The 12604-nt window shown below is 34.0% G+C and overlaps 1 protein-coding gene across 10 annotated transcripts in view; it reads left to right on the forward strand.

Annotated features, from left to right (window-relative positions):
- The window catches only part of HECTD1 (HECT domain E3 ubiquitin protein ligase 1), an 89109-nt gene that overhangs the window by 41283 nt on the left and 35222 nt on the right, over nt 1–12604 (forward strand). For all 10 annotated transcript variants that reach the window (XM_090270156.1, XM_090270160.1, XM_090270157.1 and 7 more), the window contains exons 11-15: nt 4381–4519; nt 4701–4871; nt 7672–7894; nt 8404–8667; nt 8767–8843. In XM_090270156.1, coding sequence (XP_090126282.1) covers nt 4381–4519; nt 4701–4871; nt 7672–7894; nt 8404–8667; nt 8767–8843 — 874 coding nt within the window. The remainder of the gene's footprint in view (nt 1–4380; nt 4520–4700; nt 4872–7671; nt 7895–8403; nt 8668–8766; nt 8844–12604) is intronic.

Raw genomic sequence — 12604 nt, forward strand, 5'->3', positions numbered from 1 at the left:
GCTTTTGCACTTATTTCTCTTTGCTGAAGAATTTCTGTTCCCCAGTCTTTTGAGTGGTTAGTTGCTTCATGTCATCTATTGACATGTGTCCAACTAATTTAAATTTCCCTCTAGGACATCTTTCACATCAATCATAATGTTTCACTTTAAAAAAAAATTATTTATAGAGAGAGGGAGAGGGAGGGAGAAAGAGGAAGAGAAACATCAATGTGTGGGAGAGGGATCAGTTGCTTCTCCTACATCCCCAACTGGGAGGGCCTGGCCTGCAACCCAGGCATGTGCCCTGACCAGGAATTGAACCTGTAACCTTTCAGTTTGTGGGATGATGCCCAACCTACTAAGCCACACCAGTCAGGGCTGTTTTTCTGTCTCTACAGAGCTTACAATCTCTGAGATCTTGCTCTTTGAGTGTTTTTGTTTGTTTCATTGTGCTCTAAAGTAAGCTTCATGAGAGCTGGTCTTGTGTACTGCTGTACTCATACAAAAACAAGAAAGTTTAGAATAGGGTTGATATTCGAGGTCTGGCTGGAAAAAGTCTAGCCATTTTTAATATAATGAGAACGGTTTGTGCTACATTGATGTAACCGGGCAGCCGAGGAGAGTGGACAGGAATGTGCATGTGTGAGCAATGACGATTTCCCAATATCAGTGGGGGCTGTAGATGCCACTGAGTGAGCATGTGTACCTGTGGCCATCACATTCAAAATGATTGAGCTGCATCCGATTTTGTGTTAAGCATGAACATTCCTGTGTGGAAATGATTCGGATGATTCAGGCCAAGGCTCTGGGCAGCTGGAGGTTGGCAGTTTCGTCACAACAATGCGCTCACTTAATGCATCATGTCTCGTGCAGAGTTTTTTGGCAAAACATCAAATCTCCTAGGTGACTCAGCCCCTCTATAGCCCACATTTGGTGCCCTGCAATTTCTGGCTTTCCTCCAAACTAAAATCACCTTTGAAAGGGAAGAGATGTCAGACTATTAATGAGATTCAGGAAAATATGATGGGGCAGCTGATGGCAAATGGGAGAACTGTGTGAGGTCCTAAGGTGCCTGCTTTGAAGGGGACTGAGGTGTCCTTGTCCCATGTACAATGTTTCTTGTGTCTTGTATCTTCTTTAATAAATGTCTCTATTTTTTATATTACATGGCTGGATACCTTCTGGACAGATCTCATATAATTATAGAAGGTCCTGACTAGATAATGAATGATTGAATGAGTGTTTTGTTAGCAGTTGCAAATAGTTTGATATTAATGGGAGTATGGGATATGTTTGGATAGCTCACTCAGTAAATAATATTAAAAACGTAGACAGGAGTCTTTATGACTATGAAGGCCTTTGTGGACCATGGTAATGAGTGTAGACTTTATACCAAAGTTACAGAAGAATCACTTAAAGTCAGATTTGTGATTTATTAAGATTACTTTGGCAGCCTGGTGGAGAAAACGACTGGAGGAGAGAAGTGTGAAAGCAGACTGTTGAAGGGTTCATTGTATGTAGTATGAAGTTCAGACATTTGCCAGGGGACTGGTTTTGTAGAAATAAATTCAAGGGGTTGAGAGTTGAGTTGTATAGGGATTGGTGATGTGAGGAATGAAGGAAAGGAAGGGGTGAAGAATAACTGCCAAATTTTTGGCTGAGTGATTGAGAATTTGATTTTTGGTCATTTTACATTTAGGGGGTCATTAGAACATGCAGTTTAATAGGATTCAAGTGCCTTAAATAACTACCAGTATTATGAGATCACATTAAAGTGCAAGCAGTCTTTCAGCAATATTAAAAACAAGGGAATAGGTTATAACCTAATGTTTTACCATTTCAGTTTGAAATTTGAACAGAAGAGTAAACATGTACTCTGATCAGACAGTTAAAGGGGGGTATGTAGATATAAACTTAAGCTATTATGTATCAGTACTCTCCTATGCACAGGTGTCTGTTTTGTAAGCAAAGGGCAGACAACAATCAGTGAAGGCTTCTGAATGGAGAGCAGTTTTAATGGTGAAGTAGTCTGTAAAAACCTGATTATTCTCTGTAAGACTTCCCCCCTCAGTTTTACTGAGATATAATTGACATATAACTTTGAATTAAAGTGTACAACATAATGATATATGTATCGTTTGTTAGATAGACTGAGGACTTCCCACTTTGTTTTTGAAGGGCTACATTCTTTTTAAATTGATAGATTATGCATTTCTAAAGAGAATACAGAATTTGGTTTAGAACTTGACTTATCTTAAAGGTCATCTGGAGGAATAAATAGGTGAGATTATTGAAGAAAAATCTGAATAGCTAAGTGTAAACTTCCAGTAATTAAATCTTTATTATAACTGGCACAAGAGTTTATAAAGTCAGTGGAACAGAATATCTCCCCCAAAAGTGCCAATTTTGAGATAGGAAATGAATGTATTATAACAGAAGTTTCATTTGAGAGAGGGAGGATTATTTAGTAAATGGTACTACACTGGAACATTTGCTTTGTGGTGTGATTTTAAATATTTTGTCAGCTTAATCCTTTATATTGTATATCTAAACAAATTCTAAATGGATTAAATTTAAAAAAAAAAATAGAACCTTGGAAAAAGAATAATCTTAAATGTTTACCATAACTTGATAGAATGACTATCAAAACTTGTTTGTGTTAGTCTTGTCATTTAGAAATTATTTTATGTAAAAAATACAGAGCTATATATCAGAAACAATATTAATCACATCCATAAAAGTACCATAAATATAAACTCTTAATCCAAATAAACATGCCAGTAGATTGGTATTTGTTAGAAAGCATGAAAGTGTGATCAGGGGGATGTTATCTTTATTATACAAAGAGCACATACAAAGTTTTGGTAAAAACGTGAGAGCCAATTTAAATAAATCAGCCAGTGACATCATGGTACGGAGCCCAAGAGGAAATAAGGCAAAAACTAACATGGAAGAATCTATTCCCTTACTAGTAAAACACAAAACATTAAAAAAAGAAAATTTGATGTCATTTTCACATATTAGACATTTAAGAAACTTTTTAAAAAGTAACTATCATAGTATCTATATTTAGTGATAATTTAAGCTATTAACAGCTTTTTGCCTCTATATTGAGGTATAACTGGCATATAAAATTGTGAGATATTTAAAGTGTACATCTTGGTGGCTTGATATACATACATATACATTGTAAAAGGATTCCCTTATCTAGTTAATTTACACATGTATCGCCTGACATATTTATCTTTTTTGGGGGAGGGTGAGAACATTTGAAGTTCTCAGCAAATTTTAATTACACGATACAAGGTTATCAACTATAATCACCATGTTTTACATTAGATCCTCAGACCTTATTTATCTGATAGCCGAATGTTTATGTAGCAGGTCCTTGACCAAAGTTATTCAACATTGTTTGGCTATAATATTGATGACATATCATAGGATCTTAACTCTTGTTTATATCAATTAGCCTATTACGTGTTACTTTGCTTAAAGTCGCAGAACCTGTTTACGTTAAGTGAGGACTAATCTGAACCCTAACCCCAACCCTTTACCAACCTCTCCCTAGAGAGTTATGAAGTACATAAAATAGAGACCAAATGCTATAGAAATACAGCTGTGTTCACATGCCTCTCTTGGAGATCAATAGCGATTTTTGCTTCTACATTCTTCCTGTGGAAGCCACCTCAAGGCTAATGATATCTATATTTATGTGTGGGTGTGTGTTTATTTTAAAAGAACAGGTTGCTTGTTATAAAATGAGGTTAGTTTGTGTGACTTACTGAGTATCTTCTATGTTTTAAGGAAAACAGTGGATAAACAGAAGGAGGCATGATAAGTTGTTAACAGTGGGGATATTTTAGGGCATGGATTACTAAGGATCTCTTATGTGAGAATATAGTTATAATAAACATAGATTTAAAATTTGACAGAGGACAAAAATGCTTAATTCAAAATTTGATTTTCATATAAACGACCAGGTATTATAAATTGTTAGAGCTTTGTATTTTGGGTTATAGGAAATTATAGGTTAGTTACAATTTATACCATTTATTTTCTTAGCAATAATTGCATTGCTCTTTACTTGAGTTTTTGAAATTATCATGGCATGTTAATAGTCATGCTGGTTAAATATAAAATAGAATAGCAGATTTAAGAAAATTATACAAATAATTTCAGTTTTGATGAGTTCAATACATTAATATTAGGAAATAAATGAAATTACCTAAAAATGAGCATAACCTAGTGCTAGTATTATCTTAATTTCTTGTATTTTATTAAAAGTACATTTTTAGCAGAGCTTATAAAAACTAATATTGGATATTTTAGTTTTCATTAACATGTAGTTGCATTTTGTTTTATTTTAGTTTCTTATGACTTCCTAATATTTTACTTTTCAAGGAAAGCAAGTCTTGCTCTGATTCGAAAAAAGATTCATTTTTGCTCTGAAGCATTGTTAAAAGAAGTTTGTGATTCTGATGTTGGTCACAATTTGCCTACAATACTTGTGGAAATCACTGCAACTGTCCTTGATCAAGAGGTCAGTCTTTATTTTTTTGAAACTCCTGTTGATTCCCTTTAGGTAATTGCCAGTAAATTAATGTTACTTTTGTCCCAATTTTAGTAAGTCATTTTTTTCTGTGCAAATTACTGCATTTGTCTACTCCAGGCAACTAAACTTATTTTTACAATTTTTTCTAATTTCCTTTCTCCCTACCCAGGATGATGATGATGGCCACTTGTTGGCTTTGCAGATCATAAGAGATTTAGTAGACAAAGGTGGTGATATTTTCTTGGATCAACTAGCCAGACTTGGTGTAATTAGCAAAGTGTCAACTTTGGCTGGTCCTTCCTCAGATGATGAGAATGAAGAGGAATCAAAACCAGAAAAAGTGAGTGGTCTTAATTGCAGTAGTATCAGGAATAAGGTTTCTTTGAGAAGATGTGGATTTTGACAAAATAATGGCAATATGAAGTGATACTACATATTTTTTAATGTGGTTAACTTAAAAAATATTATTAATATTTCAGACTTAGAGAAGAGTTGCAAATAAAGAATGTCAGGGTATCCTCTATTCAAATCCACTAATTATTGACGTTTTGTCCATTTGCTTTATCATTTGCAGACATCTGTGTGTATGTGTGTGTGTACCTTTAAAAAATATTTGACAGAAGCTAGATACATTGTACCCTTTTAAACCTAAAAACTTTGCCAAAAACTAGGACATTCTCTTACTCAATAATAGTATAATTATAAAAAATCAGTAGTTAATATTTATATAAAATTATATCTAATCCAGAGATAATATTCAAATTTGCTATTGTCCTTTTTTTCTTTCTGGTCTAGAATCCAATACAGGAGAACGAAATTATATTTGGTTATCATGTTCCTGAGCAGCTGCAATAGATAATCAGCTTTTCTTTTTCTTTCATAGCCTTGGCATTTTTAAGAGGACAGACCACTTAATTTGGATAATGGCCTCACTTTTCATATGTGGCCTGTTTCTTCATGATTAGATTCAGGTTATGTGTTTTTAGCAGGCAGACTATAAGAAATGATGTTATGTTCTTCTCAGTACTTGATGTACCTTCTCAGAGGCCCATGATGTCTTACTGCTCTCTTGCTGATGATGTTAATTTGCATCACTTGGTTATGTTGGCCTCTGCCAGGTTCCTCTATTATAGAGTCACTCTTTTTTCTTTTGTAATTAATAAATAATTAGAGACTATGTAAATATGCTGTTCTTCGTTAAACCTTTACCGACTAGTTTCAGTATTCATTGATAATTCTTGCCTTAGATTATAAATTAAAATATACCTTATGTGTCTTTACTGATCAACAATGATTTAGTCCTAACATTTAATCTTTTTTCAAAAGATTTTATTTATTTTTAGAGGGGAAGGGAGGGAGAAAGAGAGGAAGAGAAACATCTGTATTTGAAAGAGACATCGGTCTGTTTCCTCTTGCACACCCCCAACCGGGGACATAGCCCACAACCCGGGCATGTACCCTGACAAGGAATTGAACCAATGACCTTTTGGTTTGCAGGATGATGCCCAACCCACTGAGCTATACCAGTCAGGGCAAATAGTGATATTTTTGAGAGGATGTTGGGTTATGGGTTGTTCTTGTAGAATCCTGAAGAGGATGAGGGAGGGAGAGAGAGAGTGAGAATATGTGTGTTCATGTTTCCTAAATTTAACAAAGAACAATAAACAAAGTGATGTCTGAGTTCATGCCCCTGGAATTCTTGCACTCAAGAAATAGGTTACACATTCCAGCAGTCTTCCTGTAGAAATTAATAAGCAGATTCTAGTACTTACATGGAAATGCAAGGGACTTAGAGTAGCCAGAGCTACCTTGAAAAGTATCCAAGTTGAAGGAGCATACATCAGCAGATTTCAGATCTTATTATAATGCTATTGTAATCAAGAAAGCGCAGTAGTAGTGTAAAATAGATTAATGACCCACATCCAGGGGTGGGCAAATGTAGGTTTACAGGTGTTCATATGGGAAATAATTCAATAATAAATAATATTACAAGAATAAACTTTCACATACAACTGTAAACCCACTTTTCCCAATCCCTATATACATGGTCAATTGATTTTCAATGGCAGTTTAATCAGGATGATTTATTTTTAAAAAATGCTTGAATGGGGGCTAGGTGAAACAGGTGAAGGGATTAAGCAAAACAAGACCCCACAAAATGAAAAATTAATAGACAAGACAACAGTATGGTGATTACCAGAGGGAAAGGGGGTGAGCAAGGTAAAGGGATAAATGGTGGAAGGAGACTTAACTTTGGGTGGTGAACACACAGTACACTGTACTGATGATGTGTTATAGAATTGTACACTTGTAACCTTTATAATTTTATTAAACAATGTCATCCCAGTAAATTCAATAAAAATTTTAAAATGCAGAAATGGATAGCAAATGCAAAAAATTAAATTTTACATGTAGAGAAATTATCCATATGATATAATCTTATTTTAGTGTTATAAGCTATTTCAGGGGAAAAAAAAACCCCACATAAAATATTTATTTTTTAAAAGTTTAAATCTTTATAAAGTTTAAAAGTACTTTACCCATATATGCATGCATACATACACATGTCAAATTTATATGTTTATGATGAATATTCTCAATATTTAAGTTGTCAGCAAAATTAAAAATGTTTTCAGATACTGGATTAGAAAACAATGTTTACAAGTTTTTTTAGCATGCTCTAATCAAAAGATTTGTATGATCATAGGAATAACCCAGTATATTTGATTCACTTGGCTAAGAGTAGGCCCTACAATTTATTCTTAGGAGCTTTTCTGGTGATTCTGCTAGGTTTAGATACCATTTACCTAGTCTAAGCATCTAGTTTTTTACAAACAATCACTTAGGCCCAGAGATGTGGGGTAGACCTAATCCACTGGTCTTCTTTACTACTACACTGGGAAATATTATAATTTGGGTCATTATTTACATTCATTTCTTAACATTTTTAGGACTTATTTGTAAGATTTAGTTATAGGGAATTAGTTGAATCAGAATACATATTAAACCATAGGCAACAGAATATTCTCTTCAGGAAGTTTTAATACTAAATTTGATTCATGTTTGTGTTTTAAAAATACGAATATTTGGAATGAATAGAAATTATTTTTTGCATTTCATTGAAAATTTTATACATTTAGGAAGATGAGCCACAAGAAGATGCTAAAGAATTGCAGCAAGGGAAACCATATCATTGGAGAGACTGGTCAATCATTAGGGGAAGGGACTGCTTATATATATGGAGTGATGCAGCAGCCTTGGAGTTATCTAATGGCAGTAATGGATGGTTCAGATTTATCTTGGATGGAAAGCTTGCCACCATGTATTCAAGTGGTAGTCCTGAAGGAGGATCAGATAGTTCAGGTAATATTTTGTTTCTGATAAAATGTTTTACTAGCTTCTGTAATTTTGATCATTTGTTTCTCTGCTCATATTTTTGCTGTCATTGTCATAGAAATAGCATATCCTTGTGATAATAGAGCCAGTTTCTTTAATATCAACAGAAAAATTGTATTATGAAAGCATTTCATAAATGCCTTTTATTGTATGAGAAGAAATAGTACTGTATCTACTTTTTATCTCTCCAATCTTTTAGGTAAAGCTGTCTTTTGTCTTCCAATGATGAATTGCACTTGTGTGAAGCTGTCTCAAGTGTTAACTCTTCCCAAAGCCTTATAAAAATTGTGACTGTAGGATTGCTTTTATGCCTGAACCTAAATTTTTCAAACCAGCGAGGATATAACAAAGAAACAAACTCTGCTAATTAAGTTTTTAAATATGATTGACATTCCAATGGGTAGTTTTTGTTTTTTTTTAAAAGAGGAATATTTGAAAAGCGTGAGACTTTAAATCAATCATTTTTGTTTTTGTAGAAAGCAGAAGTGAATTCTTAGAGAAGTTACAAAGAGCTCGAGGCCAAGTAAAGCCATCTACTTCAAGTCAACCTATACTCTCAGCACCAGGACCCACTAAACTCACTGTAGGGAATTGGTCACTAACATGTTTGAAAGAAGGAGAAATTGCAATTCACAACTCAGATGGTCAGCAAGCAACAATATTGAAAGAAGATTTACCTGGCTTTGTATTTGAATCTAATAGAGGAACCAAACATTCATTTACTGCAGAAACTTCGCTGGGTAAGTATGGAGGTATGTAAGTTTAGCAGATAATAGTAAATGAATATGTTAAATTGTAATAAAAAATGTCTTGTGAAATGTCCTTTTTTTTTAAATAAGGTTCAGAATTTGTGACTGGCTGGACTGGTAAAAGAGGCAGAAAACTGAAATCTAAGTTAGAAAAAACAAAGCAAAAGGTAAAGTTTCTGGTTTTGCTGTTTTTGTTTTTTCATTTTTTTTTAACTCTTACACTGACATGTTAAGATTTCCATGGTAGATTCTAAGCATTTAAAAAATTGGGCCATATAACAGAGCTGCTTTAATCTAACATAGCTTTAGTCTTTTCTTTTTTGTGTGAGTGCTCATTGTTTTATTTTCTACAAAATACATACATTTACCACAATATGTATGCATTTACTTAAAATTTTTCTACACTAGACTGGTGAACAACACAGGTGATTGGATGCTGGCTCCTTGCGCAGTCAAAAAATCTGTGTATAGCTTTTTTTAAAAAAGATTTTATTTATTTTTAGAGAGAGGGGAAAGGAGAGAAAGAGCGGAACAGAAGCATTGATGTGTTATTGGTTGCCAACTGGGGACCCTGGCCCGCAACCCAGGCATGTGCCCTGACTGGGAATGGAACTGTCTACGTTTTGGTTTGCAGGATGATGTCCAACCCACTGAGCCACACCAGTCAGGGCAATCCGCATGAAATGTTTGACTCTCTCAAAACTCAGTCATCCTTCTTTATCTGTAGGGGATTGGTTTCATGACCCAGGATGCTCAAGTCACTTTTATATGGAGTAGAACAGTGCATACAGTTAGGCATTGGCATCGGCAGATTCCCAACTATGGGTTGAGAATACTGTTTTCCATCTACAGTTGGTTGGATTCGCAGGTAAAAAACCTGGGGCTATGGAGGGCCAATAGTATGCTTATTGAAAAAAATCATTGTATAAGTGGACTCATGCAGTTCAAAAATCATATTCACTAAATAGCAACATTAAAACAAGGAAATAGAAATGTAGTCAAAGAATAAAATTTAAAGTATTTTTAAATAATTGGACTAGTCAGTGTCACAAAAACTTTAAACTCATGCCTAATTATTTAATGATAGTAATGTTTTAGTTGTATAGTGAGATTGAAAATGCATCATTATGTTTTATAATCCTGATTTAATAGTTTGTGATAAAGCAATTTGAATGCCTGGTCTAGGTTCAGATTATTTTGATGCTTAGTTTAATAGCATCTTAGATGAAATCACTGTTTCAAAAAGATACAGGTGCAGCCTTAGCTAGGTACTTTGTCCCAATGTACGATGTGGGGTGTTCAATCTCTGGTCAGGGCACATACAAGAAGCAACCAGTGAATGTATAAATAAGTGGAACAACAAATTGATGTCTGTCTGTCTCTGTCTCTCTCTTATCCCCTCCTCCTCTGTCCCTTCCTCTTCCCACTCTCTTTAAAAAAAAAAGAAAAAATCAGTAAAGAAAAAAAAAGATCCAGGAGCAAATGTGTTATTAACTCTGTTCTCAAGATCACAATACTAAATTTTATATTCTATCTATTAATTATGCATTGTTTTTTAACAAATATGTCCATTACATTTTTGTCTTTATTGTATCAATTGTTCTTAGGTTTCTTAAGAGAGAAAATAAAATAATCTCATAGTTTGTTCAATATTTTATGAAGACAGATTTTTTAATTTACCTATAATGATGATAAAGTATTCATACAGTATGTGAAGTATGTTTTTTGGCGGTTGAGATTTGTGGGGATACTTGTATTTTTATGGTTTTGGCCATTGAAATGTTTGTAATGGGTTTTATTTGGAGCAGGTTTTAAAAAAATATGTGAAGATGTTCGTGTCTTCATTTTCACTTGTTAATATACCGAGCCATTGTAAAGATACTTTTAGACGCTAAACCTTGGAAGGAATTTCGTCTCCTGGCTTGCACGCTGCTCACTCTTGTGTGCACTCTCTCCCCCTCTCAAACTTCTATAGCTATATAGTCACGCACTGCCTAACAACGTTTTGCTCAACAAAGCACATATTCGATGTCCCATTCAGATTATAATGGAGCTGAAAAACTCCTATTGCCTTGAGAAGTAGTTGTAATGCAGTGGCGCAATGCAACACTCATGTGTTTGTGGTGATGCTGGTGTAAACAGACCTGTGTTGGCAATTGTATAAAAGTGTAACATACAATTAGGTATAGTTCATAATAATCATTAATGATAATAAATGACTACGTTACTGGTTTATGTATTTACTTACTATACTTGTTATAATTATTTTAGAGTATGCTCTTTCTACTTTATTAAAAAGTTTGCTGTACAACAGTATGCGATGTTATGACAGCAGAAGCTTCATACAGCTCGTTTACCCTGTCTCTTGATTGAACATTTTCTCTTTATTTAACTCATGTTGTTTGTACAATAACACACTGTACAGGTTAGTTGCCTAGTGAGCAATAGATACCATGTAGCCTAGGTCTCTAGTGGGCTATATCATCTAGGTTTATGTAAGTACACTCTGTGATGTTGGCACCACAGAATTGCATAACACATTTGTCAGAACTTATCCCTATTGTTACGGGGTACATGACTGTATATATAATTGTGTGATTGTTTCTATATTTTTTTAAATAGAGTGTGAGGCCAGAGATTTTTTGTAATTCGGGATATCTTAAGGGCATTTGAGGAGTAGTAATCTCAATTAAAAATAGCCATTAATGGTAAAAGGCATTTGGACTAAATACAGTTGATTTTTATTTTCTATAGTAGTAATGTTTTGCACAGTTGCCATGAACACTGAATCATTGCACCTAGGGGAAATAAAGAGTTAGGTTTCTGTGAGGCTCTGGTCACATTGTTGTCATGTGATCCATACATATCCTTTCTGTTTAAAGACACGATATTTAATATGTATTGTTGATTCACTAGCATTGAGCTTGTGGTGAACAGCAGCACTATCATGGCTGAGTGCTTGCTTAATGCATGTATTTTCTCCATAAGGCACATGTGCCTTCTTGCACTTAGGAACACTGGGCTGCAATTCATTACTGTGGGGCAATTTAAAAAAATGAAATCAACAAAACACAAAAATGTGAAAATGTGGCACAAAATAGACTGTGAAAAGGACACTTGTTTATGGTATGAGAGCTAAAACAAGAAGGTCAAGTGTCACCTTGTTTTACCTCAACTAGGAACATGCATGGTGAGGGAACCCAAAGTTTCCCCTAAACTGTGCATGCCGAGAAATGACTGAAAATGCAGCAACTATTGTTTTGGGGATTACAAATAAATTTTAATGAGTGAATTTGCAAATATGGGTTTCTCATATAATGAATTATCAACTGTAATTCTGTTTAAAGCTACCACTCAACTATCTCAGGAGATTCTTAGGATACCTGATACGTGATATTAGCCAATCAAATCTAGAATGTCTTAGCTTACAAGCAGCTGGTACTTTACAATATAAAAGAGAAGTAAATCAAGGAGAACATTGTCTCTGTCCTGTGTTTTTAATTTCTTTAAGAAAGTGTGTAATTATTGACTCACTTTCTTAAAATTGGTAGTAACTCAGTGGCCATGTGGCTTTTTGTGTATGAAAACAGTATATCAGTATACACTAATTTTAGGCAAACATAATTTTGACTATTAGTTTTAACTTGAAATTTTATAAGTAGTGTTTTATAAAGGGGTAGTTTTTTTAATGTTGTGTAATATTGAGAACTTTTCTTTTAATTCTGAAAGGCATAGGCAACCAAAATAGAATGGAACAGTACTTCCTATTTAGGGAGCAAATATTTTTCTATTACATTAGGATTTTCATAAGTTTGTAATTTAAATGAACTTACACAAAGTCTAAATTTATGTTACTTATGTGTATATTTTTAAAAAATTTTATGTACTGAATTTCATCAGATCAAATCCTAGAACATGGATGGGTTGT

This window comes from Furipterus horrens, unplaced genomic scaffold (assembly GCF_987537825.1).
Source record: "Furipterus horrens unplaced genomic scaffold, mFurHor1.1.pri manual_scaffold_3, whole genome shotgun sequence".
In the NCBI taxonomy this organism is placed as follows: domain Eukaryota; kingdom Metazoa; phylum Chordata; class Mammalia; order Chiroptera; family Furipteridae; genus Furipterus; species Furipterus horrens.